This window comes from Solanum verrucosum, unplaced genomic scaffold, assembly GCF_900185275.1.
Source record: "Solanum verrucosum unplaced genomic scaffold, falcon-dt-bn FXZP01001030.1, whole genome shotgun sequence".
NCBI lineage: Eukaryota > Viridiplantae > Streptophyta > Magnoliopsida > Solanales > Solanaceae > Solanum > Solanum verrucosum.
Window position 1 is genome coordinate 59,204 of NW_026020081.1, and position 17,958 is coordinate 77,161.

Here is a 17,958-nt window from a genome sequence, read left to right on the forward strand (position 1 = left end):
GATCAAAACCTATTACAAACTTGAATTCTTGCCCTTGCACACTAAATCAAAGTCTGCCTTTTTTTGAAGCCCTAAGGATCTATTTATACTAGTAGGAAAAGTTGGTAACCAATCCTACTCAAATAAGAAATCCTATCTTATGTTAAAAACTTGTTAAAGTCGGAAAACATATGGCGTGTCGCGCCCCTTATCGCGCCAAAACGTATCTTCCCTCATTTAGCTCCTAGCGCGCCGCGCCAAATAGAGCACCTGAGCACTGCCTCTGAGGTTTTCCTCCTGGCGCGTTGCGCCTCTCAGTACCCCTCAACAGGCTCTCTGAAGTACCATCAGTGGCGCGCCGCGCCAACCAGTTCGCCAGCCATTGGTGATTGTTGCCTTAGCCATTTTCCTGCATCTCCTTGCTCCTTCTTCCATCTTCCCAATTCATATTCCATCAATATTTCCTGAAACAACTAATCATGTGTGTAAGTATGAAATCATCATAAATTAAACTAGAATTCAAGCTAATAAATCAAGATTGTCATCAAACATCATCACTTCGTGGGTCAATTCCTACTACTTAGGTATATAAATATGCCTAAGATCACCACCCCACACTTAGAGTTTTGTTTGTCCTCAAACAATCTTTAAACTATGGACTCTTTTTCACAATCCTTGGCTTTATCAACCTGCCTCAAGACCAACCAAACATATTTAATCATGATTTTGTAGTTCACATTGGATGCAACAATTCACAACATTTATACCAAGTACCCTCATGCTCAAAGAATGACTCTTTTGTCATTTTTCCGGGCTAATGCAAATTCATATCACAAATCAATTAGATAATCCTACATATGCCATGAATGCCCTCACTTGTTTATGCTTAGTTAATCCTTTCACTCAAGCACTTTTCAAAATCAATAAGGCTTATCTTTCTAACAAACACTCCCTCTCACAAAAGAAATTCTTACTCTCCTTAACATACCATAAGCTTGCCCATAGTGTATTCTTACTTTTGCATTATATTACTCAAGGAATCAAGAGGACTTTCATTTGGTTGTAATGTCGGCTTAAGGTAAGGAAGGGAATATTTTAGAAATCATTTTAGTGACTACACCTCCCTAATGCACATGTCATTGTATTGCCAACAATTTTCTTTTTATAGCTCTTGTTTCCTCCTAGTACATCTTTCATGATTATTTGCCCTTTTTTCCTCCATGTTTACCCTTTTTTATATATATATATATATATATATATATATATATATATGCCTTTGCACTAGCCACCCAAACTGTAGATTTTTAACAACTGAGTAAGGTACACATTATCCTTGGCAGGATCAGGGCCAATGTTTCGAGCATAATTCTAAATTAGCCACCCTCAATTTTAGTCGAGGTGCACATTGTCACTAAGGACCAGGGCCAATACAGACTTTTCTTTTTCACACAACGTAGCAATTCTCCCTTGGCTATATTAACCAACATTTTCCACCCTACTTCTCAACATAGTGCATTAACGATTTTCCATAGGGTCAAAAAGCTTGGTCTCAAAAAACGGGTTTCGGCTTATCATGTGGTTCATCAATAAACAAGGCTAAAGGCTCAATGTGGCTTACTAGGGATGATTTCAATGGTAGGCATACAAGTAGGGGTAAGAATTTGCTATTTCAAAGAAGTGCCTCAATCACCTTCCTTAAGTCATACAAACTACTCATTGAACACACCTAAGGCAAGTTCTAGATATCAAGTTAACAAAGAACCAATCAATTCTCACCACACATAGCATTCTGACACATATAATGATATATCAACCAACATGCTTCTATAACTTGCATTACGGTATCATTACACAATTAAGCCCATATATTGTTATTTTGAGTCAAAACTAAGAGCATATGCTTGTTACAAAGTCATAATTATCGCATTCTTCCAAATATGACTACCCATGTTGTTTGATTGACAATTTTTGACATAGTTTCAAAAGGCCAAGGTTGTTGTCTCAATCCTACTCTTCTATGTGACTAATTTTCCCTTAAGACGGTCGTCATCCATCCATCATTGGAAATTGTCACTCCTATGACGACTCTATGACTTGATAAAACAATAAACTAGTCCTATTCGATTCAAAGGGACACTCCTCAGTAAAAGTACCGAAAACAAACGCTGAGGAACCCAAAATAAAAAAAATAAAAAAAAACTACTACTAGACTCGATAAAGCAGTAAACAACTATATACACCAGAGACATATTCCCCACCTCACACCTCAAAAATAAGCACTGTCCTCAGTGCACAATGAAAGTAAAGTATAGAGTTAGGAATACTCCCTCCGGCCTCTAGGCCTCGCCGTCATCTTGATCAAATGCCATCAAGGCATTTACCTCCTCATCCACAGCATCATCCTCCACATCATTATCCAACTCGTCGTTAGCAGTGGCCTCATTATCATCCAAAGGTTCTAAAAATGCGGTACCAGTCCGGCATAAGAAAGCTGCACTCTCAGTTAATGGGTAGCGCTCTGCCATGGTTTCCATCTCCGCATCTGTAACTGGTCGGCCACCAATCCGCAGCTGCAATTCTGCCATCTCAAACATGCGGGCGATGATACTGTCATCACGGGCTTGCCTTTCCGGGGAAGACAAGACAGGTCCATGGGCCGTGTCGAGGGCCTTTGTGCGGGTTACATCAACCATTTTACCCGTCAGATCCGGGTGATAAGCAGCGGTCATGTCCAGTGGTTCCTCTTCAATACCTTTAGCCCTCAGAAAATGTGTGATCAACCCACCGTAACAGAATCGCCACCTCAAATTGTTCCTAAATTTCATCATATTTTGCCTCAAGATTGCCCCAACATTAATAGGCATTCCCTTCATCAGCATATAAACTAATACCACCCTATCCCGTGTCACATCAGTCAAATGTTTAGCAGGCAACAACACACTATAGACTATCTTCAGCCACACCCGAGCAACTTGATTATAATTAGCAAAATGGAGTGTATTATGCCTCCCTATATCCTTACTCCGATCCCACCTAGCAATCGAATCCACCCCACACAATGTATGTCGGATATCCCTATAAGGAGGTCTATCTTTCAAGGTATTAAACTCATCAGGATCACAATTTGGGGTACCTAACAGCTCATTCAGAATTCGGGCAGAAAACTTAACATCTTTCCCCCTAACAGGCACAGTCTTATATTTAGTTTCAGTTAACCAATTAGCATAAAATTCTCTTATTAACGTCAAATTGCAATCCCTTGGATTAGCAAACATAAACTGCAAACCCAACTCCTGAACAGTCCGATATATATCAGGAAATTGCGACTGTAACCTTACCTCATTCACAAATTCGTCACCCATATACTTTGCTTCTTTCTGGCAATCGAACCATTCCCACCCATACCGTTCCATAGTCTTTTTACCAAATTTTTGTACCGGCTCCTTACTGCCAGAGGATCCGGAAGCTTCCCCCTTTCTACTCCGCTTTGAACCTGCCATATTTTTGGCTTTTGGAGCCATCTCCACCTATTAAGACAAGAAAACTAAAGAAAAAAAAAAAACAAAAAAAAATTTTAGTAAGTATCTGGGGGATGAAGAATCTTGAAAGGAAGTAGTGGAGAAGTGGGGAAGTGGAGAGTTTATAGGTGGTGGAGGGGAAGAAGAAGAGTTGTGATGAAGGATTTAATGGGGAAAATGGGAGTGGAAAGGAAGGAGAAGAGTTGGGGAAGAGGGATGGATAAAGGTTTGATGGATTTTTCGGGGTTGGGTCGGTTAGAAGGTAGTGTAATGGAGGAAAAATGTGGGATTTTGGGGTTTTAAGGGGAGTGGGTCGAGTAAGAACCTGGTAAAAACCCAAAAAAAAAATTCTGGGCAATGGGGCGATATGGGGGAAACGCGCCTCACAGCGCGCCTGGGAAGCCGCTCTGACGTTTAACACCAGGCGCGGCGCGCCAGCCAGTGCGCCTGAATTTTTATTTTTTTTATTCGAGCTTAATTACAAAGAATGAAAAATACAAATTTAACTAAAACTAAGAACTAAAAGAGCATCCTATTCTATAAATTAAAATTATGCTAAAAAAATTTCAAAATTTCAAACACAAGCTCCCTTCTATTACACATTGTTCATGGGTTGCCTCCCATGTAGCGCTTGATTTAACGTCGCTACAAGACGCAACTTGGATCATTCATCATTTAGTACAAAAACCTCCTAATCACGATCCGAATCTTCACCGAAATAGTGTTTCACTCTTTGCCCATTGACCAAGAACGTAGGGCCAGTCTCACCTTGAAGTTCAACTGCCTCGTGTTATGTCATTCTAACCACTTTGAATGGACCACTCCACTTTGACCTTAGTTTTCCGGGGAATAACCTTAGTCTAGAGTTGAAGAGTAGTACATTATCTCCTGGATTAAAGGTACGAGCTACAATGTGCTAGTCATGCCACCTTTTCGTCTTTTGTTTGTATAGCTTGGCATTCTAATAAGCATGGAGCCTAAACTCCTCAAGTTCATGCAGATGATTCACTCTCTTTTTACCGGCTAGTTCGGGGTCGAAGTTCAGCTTCTTAATTGCCCAATAGACTTGATGCTCCAATTCCACCGAAAGGTGGCATGCTTTCCCAAAAACTATGTGATATGGAGAAGTCCCTATTGGTGTCTTGTACGCAGTCCTATATGCCCACATGCATCATCTAGTTTATCAGACCAATCTTTCCTTTGTGCATTCACCATTTTTTGCAAAATTTGCTTCACCTCTCTATTTGAAACTTCCACTTGACCACTTGTTTGAGGATGGTAAGTTGTGGCAACCTTATGACAAATACCATACTTAGCAAGAAGATTCTTTACAAGATGGTTAATGAAATGCTTACCTCCATCACTTATAATTGCCCTTGGAGTGCCAAAGCGAGTGAAGATGTGTTTCTTGATGAACTTTATCACCACCCTTGCATCATTGGAAGGAAGAGCTAAAGCCTACACCCATTTACTCACATAATCCATAGCCACAAGAATGTATTGGTTACCACTAGATGGTGGGAAGGGACCCATGAAGTCAATACCCCACACATCAAAGATTTCCACCTCCAAAATGTTACTGAGCGGCATCTCATGTCGTCTTGAAATAGTACCCAACCTTTGGCATTTATCACACCCCTTCACAAAAGCAATAGAATCCTTAAATAGCGAGGGCCAAAAGAAACCAGATTGTAGTACCTTATGAGCAGTGCGTTCTCCTCCATGATGACCTCCATATGGGCTAGCATGACAACTTTCCAGCACTTTGTGAACCTCATACTCAGGGATACACCTTCTCACTACCCTGTCTACCCCTTATTTGAACATGAATGGTTCATCCCAAATGTAGAACATGGCATCATGGTTAAGCTTTTTCCTTTGTTGAGTGGTAGCACCAGGAGGATAATCACCACTTGCTAGCAGATTCACTATATCCGCATACCATGGCACTTGAAAGATATCCAATGCCATTAATTGTTCATCCAAAAACTCTTCTCGAATTTGCTCACCTTCATTCACATGTGAAAAATCTTCCAACCTAGATAAGTGATCTGCTATTTGATTTTCCGTACCCTTCCTATCCTTGATTTTGAGGTCGAATTCTTGAAGAAGCAGTATCCATCGAATCAACCTTGGTTTAGCATCCTTTTTGTTGAATAGGTACCTAATAGCTACATGGTCAGTAAAAACAATCACTTTAGTGCCTACCAAATACGATCTGAACTTGTCGAAGGCGAACACTAGAGCCAGCATCTCCTTCTCAGTCACTGTGTAATTAGCTTGTGCAGAATCAAGGATCTTGCTTGCATAATAGATTGAGTGGAACACTTTATTTTTTCTTTGTCCCAACACTACACCCACTGCTACATCGCTTGCATCACACATGAGTTCAAAAGGTAGTTCCCAATTAGGGGCAATTAAAATGGGAGCCTCAATTAAATTCCTCTTCAACATTTCAAAAGCTTTTAAGCACATCTCATTAAAGTCAAACTTCACCTCTTTCTCCAGAAGGCTGCACATGGGTCTTGCTATCTTGGAAAAATCCTTGATAAATCGCTTGTAAAAACCTGCATGACCAAGAAAACTACGCACACCTTTTACAGAAATGGGAGGGGGCAGTTTCTCAATAACTTCTACCTTAGCCTTATCAACCTCCAAACCAGATTTAGATACCTTATGTCCCAACACTATCCCCTCTCTTACAAAAAATGACACTTTTCCCAGTTTAGAACTAAATTAGTGTCTTGACATCTAGCAAGCACTTTATCAAGATTTCGGAGACATACCTCAAAAGACTTCCCAAAGACAGAGAAATCATCCATGAACACTTCGACGAAGTCTTCCACCATATCATGAAAAATGGCCATCATACACCTTTGAAAAGTCACCGGTGCATTGCAAAGTCCGAATGGCATGCGTTTGAAAGCATATGTACCATACAGACAAGTGAATGTGGTCTTCTCCTGATCTTCGGGTGCAATTAGGATCTGGTTGTAACCTGAATAGCCATCTAGGAAACAATAGTACTCCTGCCCTGTTAACCTGTCAAGCATTTGATCAATAAAGGGAACGGGGTAGTGATCTTTGAGTAGTAGCATTAAGTTTCCGGTAATCCATACAAATTCGCCACCCTGTCACTGTTCTAGTAGGAATTAGCTCATTCTTTTCGTTCCTTACCACAGTTATACCTCCCTTCTTGGAACACATTGCACGGGACTTACCCATTTACTATCAGAGATTGGGTAAACAACCCCAACATCTAGCCACTTGATCACTTCCTTTCGTACTACTTCCTTCATCAAAGGATTTAGACGACGTTGATGTTGTGCACTTGGTGTGTGATCATCTTCCATGTAAATTCTGTGCATACATAATGCTGGATAATCCCATGATATCAGCCATTGCCATCCAATTGTTTTCTTCCTTCGCTTCAAGATTCTTAATGCTGCCTCAACCTGTAAATCAGACAATTCTGCAGAAAGTATAACAGGCAGAGTTTCATTAGTACCCAAATAAGCATACCTTAGGTGAGCTGGCAAGGCTTTTAGCTCCAACTTAGCAGCCTCTTCAATTGATAGTTTTGGATGGGGTCCTAGCTCGCGATTTAAAGACTCCACTTGAATCCTACGAGTTTCTACTACGATAGATTTAAGCATGATTCAGTCTCTTGAACTTCCGCATCTTCTAACTGTTGACCCACTAACACTCTCTCTAATGGGTTTTCGGGCAAAACTAACTGTGACTCTATTATACTGTCAATCACAGTAATAGCGGACACTCTTCATAAATAAAAGGTAATTTTAAAGCCGATAAACATTAAATACCTCCACCTTATCATGTGCTCTCATGGTTAGTTGACCACTGCTACATCAATCAATGCCCTACCCGTAGCCAAGAAAGGTCGTCCCAAGATAAATGGGACTTCATAATCGGGTTCAAAGTCCAGGACCACAAAATCTACTGGAAAAATCAATGAACCTACTTGCACTAACACATCTTCTACCACCCCTTCTGGCCTAGCAATGGATCTATCTGCAAGTTGGAGAATAACAGTGGTTCGCTTTGGACTACCTAACCCCAACTTTTGGTACAAAGATAGAGGCATTAAGTTTATACTTTCCCCCAAATCACATAACCCCCGGGCATGAACACTTTGGCCAATTGTAATCTGCACAGTAAAACTTCCCGGATCTTTTAACTTTGTGGGCAATCTGTTTTGAATCCTTGAGCTGCACTCCTTAGTAAGTGCTACAGTTTCATATTCAGTGAGTCTCCTCTTGTTGGCCACTATATCCTTCACGTATGTAGCATACTTCGGGATACCCTGTAAAATGTCAACCAAAGGTAGATTAATGTGAACCTGTTTAAGGAGAGAGAAAACTTACCGAATCATTCATCTTCATTCAGCTTTTTGAGCCTTTGTGGAAATAGAGGTGGTAATTTCTTTTGAGGAATGGGTACCTCAACATTGGAGTTTTTTACTACCTCTTCCACATTCTTTTCTTTGTTACTTGCGTCAGTGTCTCTCTTCTTTGGAGCTAGTTCCTCTAATTGCAACCCACTTCTAGTGCTTACCGCATGCAATTGCTTTGGATTGGGCTCAGTATCGCTGGGCAACCCACCTTGGGGACGCAAGTTCAAAGAATTAGCCACTTGTGCAACTTGTTTCTCTAAACTCATTTGGGACATCTAGATGTTTCTAATGTTCTCATCCTGCTTATCTATTCTAGCATTTAATTTGGTCCCTATTTCAGGCATGAGCTTTTGGAGTAGCTCTTCATTAGTCATCCCCCCTTTAGGTGCACTAGCATTTGAGCCTTGGTTAGAATTGTAGTATTGTTGCCCAACCCCTTGAGAACGGTATTGGGTAACCCCTTGCGTTTGATTTTGATTTTGGTTCCCACCCCATGAGAAATTTGGATGGTTTTTCCAACTAGGGTTGTAAGTGTTACCATAATTCTGTTGTACTCCACTCCTTTGCGCATTACCCACATAGTTTACGGAATCCGGGTTTGCTTCACATTGCTCTGTTTCATGAGTTCCACTACCACATACCTCACACCAATTTGCTGCTTGTTGTACTACATTTACCGGGGCCTAATTTAGAGCTATTTGTTTGAATTGCAATGTAATGTTATGTTGCATTGCATCTAGTTTAGCATTTATGGAAGTAGCTTGGTCTACATCTAAGATCCCTGCAGCCTTTTGGGTTGGAATTCTAGCCATTTCACCCTCATACCCTTGGTTCCCTTCAGAAAGTTTATCGAGTAAGGCGAAAAATTCTTCACTTGTTATGGCTAGGGCTTGTCCACCTGCCGCACTATTAAGAAGAGAACGAGCATTATAGTCTAAACCTTCAAAGAAAGTATGACAAAGTACCTCATTAGTTTGCATGTGGTGTGGGCAAGCATTCAACATTTGCTTGAAACGTGCCCATGCTTGGTACATGTCCTCTCCTTGTTTTTGAGCAAAGTTTATTATCTCACCCCTCAGCTTGGCAGTTTTCTTGGAGGGAAAAAATCGACTCAAGAACTTCTTTGCTAGATCATCGCAAGTAGTGATGGAGTTTGGTGGCTCAGAGTCTAACCAACGCCTTGCAGCTCCTAACAATGAGTATGGGAACAGAGTCAAGCTTACATAGTCTGATGAGACTCCAATTGGGATGTATGTATTGGTAATGTCTATGAAAGTCCGAATATGGACTTGAGGATCCTCATGGGGGAGACCAGTGAATTGTCCATTAGTATAAAGGATATGCACTATGTTCTGCTTCAGTTCAAATCTAACCCCCGGTGGAGGTTTCCTGATACTGGATGTTAAGTTGGCGGTGATTGGGACTGCCACATCACGGACTGGTCTTGCGGGAACAACAAGAGGTCCTTCTTGATTATTTGGGTTTCTTGGGTTATTCACGTTTTTCGGGTTAATCACGTTTTCTTGATTATCATCATCAAAGTTTCCCGGAATACCTAACCCCAATTCGCCTTGTCGTCCCTGGTTCATTTTTCTGCGCTGGCGTAAAACTCTTTCTGGTTCGTTGTAAAGTTCGACGAGATTTCCTCTCTGAGCCAGACCTGAAAATCAAGTACCTGCAATACACAAGCTAAGATCAAGTAATTAATATTTGAATAGACTGAGTGTAGACTTAAGAAGATTGAATATAAATCAATTTCTAAGTCCCCGGCAGCGGCGCCAAAAACTTGTCACTCCCAAAATACACGCAAGTGTACGTGGTCGTATAAGTAGTATAGATTATTCAAGAAATGAGTTATCGTTCCCAAGGGACTTATGATCAACTTATATTCACTCAAGTCTACAACTAAAAGTAACCAAGTCACCTTTTTAAGAGTTGTGATTTAGTTAAGTATCTACTAATAATTATGCACTAATTGAAAGTAACTAACTGTGAACAACTTTGATATAATATGGTTCAAGCAAGTTTTAAAACAATTCCAGGGCTGCAGCATACAATGAATATCATGTATCATATCATCGGCTTAGAATTCACTTCAGTTGTCAAATTACTGCTTTATAGGGTTGATGGTATGGTCCGGGTGGTTCGCCTCTCGCCGCCTACCCCAGTTAGCCATCTAACTACATCGTTGAGCGGGGATAAATAAACTAATTGGCGAGCATGTATATTTCATCCTATTTCGTAACCAAGCAAGGTGTTCGTCTGGGTGTCACTCCTGAACACTAATCACCTCAATTCAATGGGTGGATCGAGCTCTCTATATTCTCTGGTCTATCTAATCCCTCCTCTTTCGATTTTAAGATTAGACACTAGATTTATTTTATGGTGCGCAAGCATAAAATAGTAAAACAAGAATATATAAGTAATTTGGATTGACAACCGGAAATCAATTCATAAAGCCTCAAACATTCAACACATAATTCATAGCTAAAGCCCCAGAACTAAGGCGTTTAGCTACTCATGCTATTAGAAAACAAGAAAATACTATAGTTCATGCAATTTCTGAAAAATAGAAGAGTTAAAGGATCAAAACCTATTACAAACTTGAATTCTTGCCCTTGCACACTAAATCAAAGTCTGCCTTTTTTTGAAGCCCTAAGGATCTATTTATACTAGTAGGAAAAGTTGGTAACCAATCCTACTCAAATAAGAAATCCTATCTTATGTTAAAAACTTGTTAAAGTCGGAAAACATATGGCGTGTTGCGCCCCTTATCGTGCCAAAACGTATATTCCCTCATTTAGCTCCTGGTGCGCCATGCCAAACAGAGCGCCTGAGCAGTGCCTCTGAGGTTTTCCTCCTGGCGCGTCGCGCCTCTCAGTACGCCTCAACAGGCTCTCTGAAGTACCATCAGTGGCGCGCCGCGCCAACCAGTGCACCAGCCACTGGTGATTGTTGCCTTAGCCATTTTCCTACATCTTCTTGCTCCTTCTTCCATCTTCCCAATTCGTATTCCATCAATATTTCCTGAAACAACTAATCACGTGTGTAAGTATGCAATCATCATAAATTAAACTAGAATTCAAGCTAATAAATCAAGATTGTCATCAAACATCATCACTTCGTGGGCCAATTCCTACTACTTAGGTATATAAATATGCCTAAGATCAATAATGTCACCATATTTTCAAAGTAAATACTACGGCAGCCAACTCTACATCATTGGTTGGGTAATTCTTCTCATGAACCTTCAACTGTCTGGTGGCATAAGCTATAACTTTGCCTTTCTACCTTAACACACAACCCAAACCAACTCTAGACACATCACAATATACAACAAAGCCTTACGTGCCTTCTGGTAAGGTCAATACTGTGGCAGTAGTCAACCTCATTTTTCAATTCCTGAAAGCTTTTCTCACAAGCTTTAGACCATTGAAATTTTACTATTTTGTGAGTTAAACTTGGTCAAAAGGGATGATATAGACGAAAACCCCTCTACGAACCTTCTATAATAGCCAGCCAAACCCAAGAAACTCCTAATATTAGTTGGAGATGTGGGTCTAGGCCAATTCTAAACTGCCTCTATTTTCTGAGTATCAACGCTAATTCTCTCCCCAGACACAATGTGGCCTAAGAATACCACAGACTCAAGACAAAACTTATACTTAGAGAACTTGGCATACAACTCTCTATCCTTTAGAGTTTGGAGAACTATTCTGAGATGAATAGCATGATCTTCTTCATTCCTCGAATAGATTAGTATGTCATCAATGAAGACGATAACAAACATATCTATATAAGGTTTGAATACTTTATTCATAAGGTCCATGAATGTTGCAGGCGCATTGTTCAAACCAAAGGACATAACTAAGAACTCATAATGACCATAACGGGTCCTAAATGCTGGCTTTGGAATATCACATTCCCTTACTCTCAACTGATGGTAGCCTGATCTGAGGTCTATCTTAGAGAAACAACTAGCACCCTAAAGCTGATAAAAAAGATCATCAATTCTCGAAAGAGGATACTTATTCTTGATGGTAACCTTGTTCAACTGGCGGTAATCTATACACATTCTAAGGGAGCCATCTTTCTTTCTCATAAATAAGTCCGGAACTCCCCAATGTGAGAAACTTGGTCGAATAAACCCATTATCAAGGAGATATTACAACTTCTCTTTCAACTCTTTTAACTCTGCTGGAGCAATTCTATATGGCGTAATAGATATAGGACGAGTATCTGGAAAAATATCTATACTGAAGTCTATTTCTCTCCCAGGAGAGACTCCGAGAAGATCATCAGGAAAGACTTCTGGAAACTCTTTTACTACTAGAGCTGGCTGAATAGGAGGTATCTCAACACTAGAGTCATTAAATCAGACTAAGTGATAGACACAACCCTTGGAAACTAACTTTCTCGCCTTAAGGTACGAAATAAAACGACCCTTAGGCACTGCTGAACCGCTCTTCCACTTTAAAACTGGTTCACTGGGAAACTGAAACTTGACTACTCAAGTTCTACAATTTATTGATGCATAACAGACATGAAGCCAGTCCATACCTAAAGTGACATCAAAATCTACCATATCTAACTTAACTAAGTCATCCATGGTACTCTTGTGATTGATGAAAATTGTACAATCACGATAGACTCTCTCAGCTAGAATAGACTCACCAACAGGTGTAGGAACACTGAAGGGTTCAAGAAGTTGCTCAGGAAGAACATTAAAATTCATAGCAACATATGGAGTTACAAAAGATAAACTCGCTCATGTATCTAGCAAAGCAGAAACATTAAAGTTAAAGACTTGGATCATACCAGTGACAACATCTGGCGAATCCTCTTGCTATTGGCAACTAGTGATAACATATAGACGGTTTGCTCCTCCGCCAGAACCGGAAGTAGCTCCTCTAGGTACAGCCCTGTCTGGTGGAGCAACTGAAGAAAACTGGGCTTTATTGCCCTGATTCCTATTACCATTACCCTACTAGTTCTTTGGACATTCTCGCATGAAATTACCATTCTAACCACACTTGAAACATCCAGTGGAACCATCATGACACATCCCTGAGTGGTTCCTACCACACTTAGCACATGCAGGAATCTTAGTACCCCCTTATGTCATGCTACCTTACGACAGTGCAAGTCTAGCTCTGAAATTCTGGAATTCTAACTATTGTACTCACATTTGTTTCTTGGTGTAGGTGCACCAGCAGATGATGGAGAAGGTCCTTTCTGCTTATGTTGGAAAGATGACCAGTTCGCATTACTCTTTTGCTGCCCGGATTCATTCCCTGATGTCTTAGACCTCTTATTCTTAAACTCTTCTTTATCCTTTAGCTTGTCCTCCTCAACTTGTTGCACATGGATTATCAGCCTTGCGGTGCCTATGTCACCTATTAGCATGGCTGCCTTACTTTCCTTACTTGACAGACGAGTCAACTCAACGACAAATAAACTCTTCCTACTCATTATGTCAACAACCATCTCTTTGCTTCTCTTAGCTCACAGGGAAAGAACGCCCCAAGAACGAACTCTCAAAAATAGCTCAACTCACAATCGATTACGTGCAAGCATATGGTGTTACGAAAGATAAACTCGATCATGTATGTAGCAAAGCATAAACATCAAAGTTAAAGACTTAGATCATACCAGTGACAACATCTGGCGAATCCTCTTGCTCTTGGCAACTAGTGATAGCATATAGAAGAAGACTGGGTTGTATTTCTCTGATTCCCATTACCATTACCCTGCTAGTTCTTTGGACATTCTCGCATGAAATGACCATTCTGACCACACTTGAAACATCCAGTGGAACCATCATGACACATCCCTGAGTGGTTCCTACCACATTTAGCACATGTAAGAATCTTAGTACCCCCTTGTGCCATACTACCTTGCGACAGTCCAAGTCTAGCTCTGAAATTTTGGAATTCTAACTATTGTACTCACATTTGTTTCTTGGTGCAGGTGCACCAGTAGATGATGGAGAAGGTCCTTTCTGCTTATGTTGGAAACAAGACCGGTTCGCATTACTCTTTTGCTGCCCGAATTCATTCCCTGATGTCTTAGACCTCTTACTCTTAAACTCTTATTTATCCTTAAGTTTGTCCTCCTCAACTTGTTGCACATGGATCATCAGCATTGATGTGCCCATGTCACCTATTAGCATGGTTGCCTTACTTTCCTTACTTGACAGACGAGTAAACTCAACGACAAATAAACTCATCATACTCCTCATGTAAGTAACCATCTATTTGCTTCTCTTAGCTCACAGGGAAAGAACGCCCCAAGAGTCAACTCTCAAAAATAGCTCAACTCACAATCGGTTACGTGCAAGCACGTGTTAGAAAGAAACTTTATAGAGATGAACTCTATCGGACGAAATAAGTATGAAAGAAGTAAGATACTTCCTAAAATGTTGTAGGCTCCTAATAATAGATGTGGCGCGCTTCACACCGATAACTAGGACTCTACAGACATGACTTCATAGACTCCCTAGGACTCTTGAACTTTGTGCTCTGATACCAAGTTTGTCACTCCCCGAGCCTACACCCTGGACGGGACTGGTACTCGAGAACAATTGCTGGCCCAAGCGAACCCTTGGCCTAGCTTACTTACTCAGCGGAAGACTTTAAGTATTAAGAAAAGAACTCAAATGCAAGATAACTCAACTGTCTCAAACTAAATTCATAATGGTTTAGAAATAAACATTTAACTTAGCCAAAGTGGCAACTAATCAAAATTGAACATAAGTCAATAACAAGATAAAGACAAATGAACGAACTGACTGTCTATCTATGAAGCCTCTAATAACTGAGATGGATGTCTAGACAAGACCCCCGATCATCCTAACAACTGAAAACTACTAAAGTAATATAAAAATAGGGATCCTCCGAAAAGAAGGGAGGCTCACCACATGACTCTGAATGCTCAACTGGATCAACGAAATGCTGGATGCTGATCCTGGTTACCTGTGAAATCTCAAGTTACTACGAAAAAGTATTCTAGCCTTAATTCTTTCTCTATTGGCTTTTCTCTAACGACAGAATCATGCCGTTACAGAGATCTTGCAAGTCTTTTCAAGAACTCAAGCATCAAAGAACACTGTAAGGGACCTGGTCCCGGAAAGACTACGTACAAAAAAAAGTCAAAAGACAACTGTCTAAAAGCTATCACATCTAACATGGTTGGTGCACAACTTTTCAGAGTAGTAGGCTCTCAGCCAATGGTGTCATCCCAAGGTGTTTGTGTCTATTTGATATAGTTTCTTCTCCAAAGACACAACTCAAGATTTGGCAAATAAAGTTTAGAATTTCATAAAATTCATAAGCTTAAAAAGAAGAAGTCATCTTTAAGGAAGAACACTGCTCATGCTCAATAAAGGGACCTGATAGAGTGCTGAAGAGACTTTGTTGTATTTTGATATTTGTGTCTTATGTGCTTACATTGTAAATCTAATCCTAAGTTATAAAGGATAGTAGATCAGTTATTTGTCTAAATATTTAGTTTGAGTCGTATTTACAAGAGTTAGTTAGTCGAATCATCTAAGTTTTGGTAAAGTCTTTTTTACATCATTGTTTTGATGTTCTCTTTGGTAGAGTTGCCTAGGAGTGTCAACTAGAGTTAGTTGATGTGTGGTGCAGCAGAGTTACTTCTTGTTTTGAGTTGGTGCCTAGAGTTAGCCTTGGTGGGTTCTCAAAGTCTAGATCAACTAGAGTTAATTGGTTTAGTGGGCAATAGAGTTATTGCTTAGTTTCCTTTGTAGTGGAGTTGCTACAGTAAGGGGGAAGGGATTAAAGAGTTTTAATTCCTAGGTTGCAAGAGTTTGTAATCTGAAACTTTGCTCCGTTTGAATGAAATGGAGTTTGGGTTGAAATCATGTGAGTACAGGTCGTAGTTTTCATCGCCCTTGAGCAAGGAGGTTTCCACGTAAAATCCTTGTGCTTGATTTACTTTGAGCTATTTATTTTCCGCACTTTTATTCTATCTGGGAACCTGGTCCTGTGATTACTAATGGACGCATCCATTCTAACAAATAGGTAATTGGGTAATTTAGATTAATCTAAGCTATTTCTTGTTTGACATAATAAATGTAGTCGTTTTATTTCTTAGATTAGATGAGGAAGAAAGTATATTTCGGGATTGGATGAGGAAGAAAGTATATTTTGATATAATTTCAGAGATCTCCCTTCATGTTTTGCTCTATAATATTCTTGAGAGATCTCCCATCATGTTTTGCTCTATAATATTCTTTAGAGATCTCCCTTCATGTTTTGCTCTATAATATTGTTCTTCTGTGGTGGTTTAACATATTACTTTATGTCACGACCCAAATTCACAAGTCGTGATGGCACCTATGTTCTCAACCAATAGGTAAGCCAACCCAACATATTTACCAATTATGATTAACTAATGAGGTGAAAAGGTAAACAATGAGTAAAATTTCCACCACTAAGTTCTTTATAAATACGAAACGCGGAAAGCTAAAATACTACCCATGAAATTGGTGTCATAAATACAAGAGCCTCTAAATATGATGCAAGTCTGAAACTAAAGGACAATCCAAACATAAGGGATATTTTGTCTGAATACTAAATAACAGTCCCTCACGTCGAATCATCTCCAACTCCTTAGCGGCATCTACTACCTTCTAGAACGGCACACCAAAAGTAGCAACCTGAGAAACTCCCAGACGAATCGGAATAATCAACCCCTTAACAAACCTCCTCACTCTCTCAGCCTCTATGGGAAGTATCATCGAAGCATGCCTAGCCAAGGCATGGAATTTACCCTCATACTCTGCGACAGACAAACCATCTTGTTGCAAACCCTCGAACGCTGCCCTCTTACGCTCCCTATCACTGCGTGGAACAAACTTGGCTAGAAATACCTGAGTAAACTGAGTCCATGATAGTGGAGGGGATCCAGCTGGCCTACTACTAATATAATCCCTCCACCACTGCTTGGCTGAGCCAGTCATCTGAAACACTGTGTAGTCAATTCCATGAGACTCCACTAATCCAAGATTATGCAACCTCTCATGACAACTAACTATAAATTCATATGCATCCTCAGTTAAGTCACTAGTATAAGTCGGAGGATTCATTAGTCTGAACCTCCCAAACATCTTTTGTTCATCAATGGTCATGGAAGGCCTGTTCGCCAAGTGTGATGCAATACCTAGAAATTTTGTACTATCTAAACGGGGAGCTATAGCAGCAGCTGGCTGAGTCCTGGGAGTCTGAGAATCTGGAGCAATCATCGGATCTGGAGTCTGACCTCCAACACAAGTCTGCGAAGCATCAGAGGTGACATGCAAAGTTCCCGCCTGAGCCATCCCCTCTAGAAGTCCTAACATACGAGTTAAGGTATCTTGAAGCACTGGGGTGGCAATAATATTAGGTGGAGCCTGAGCTGGTCCATCCCCCTCGACACGATCCTGCACATCCCCTTGAATAACATATGCATCAAGAGGTACTGTCCTATCACGTCCCTGGGTGGTTAGTGGTACTTGTCCTTCCACGGATGCTGCAATACGACCCCTACCCCGACCTCGACCTCGACCTCGACCTCGTCCCCTGCCTCTACCTCGGATAGTGCTCCCAGAAGCAGGCGCAGGAATAGGCTCATGATCACCACTTGAAGATGTACGAGTCCTAACCATCTAAGGGAATGAGATATAAAGATTAGAATTTCAACAAGGTAAAGTGTGCACGATAATGAATGAAATAATACAAATTTTCCTAAATGTCCTATAGCCTCTCGAAGATAGGTATAGACGTCATCATACCGATCCACAAGACTCTACTAGACATTGCTCTTGTACTCGTGAGACCAGTGAACCTAGTGCTCTGATACTAAATTGTCACGACCCAAATTCACAAGTCGTGATGGCACCTATGTTCTCAACCAATAGGTAAGCCAACCCAACATATTTACCAATTATGATTAACTAATGAGGTGAAAAGGTAAACAATGAGTAAAATTTCCACCACTAAGTTCTTTATAAATACGAAACGCGGAAAGCTAAAATACTACCCAAGA

At 40.4% G+C, this 17,958-nt stretch overlaps 1 protein-coding gene across 1 annotated transcript; it reads right to left on the reverse strand.

Annotated features, from left to right (window-relative positions):
- Nucleotides 1-16,564: 16,564 nt before the first annotated feature.
- On the reverse strand, nt 16,565-17,578 carry LOC125824247 (uncharacterized). The gene has a single exon (XM_049503593.1). It carries the CDS (start codon nt 17,576-17,578, stop codon nt 16,565-16,567), a length of 1,014 nt encoding a protein of 337 aa, XP_049359550.1.
- Between the last annotated feature and the right edge of the window lie 380 nt (nt 17,579-17,958).

What these genes read in the sequence shown, in the direction of transcription:
- LOC125824247 (XM_049503593.1), bottom strand. Translation starts at nt 17,578, where the DNA reads ATGGTTAGGACTCGTACATCTTCAAGTGGTGATCATGAGCCTATTCCT.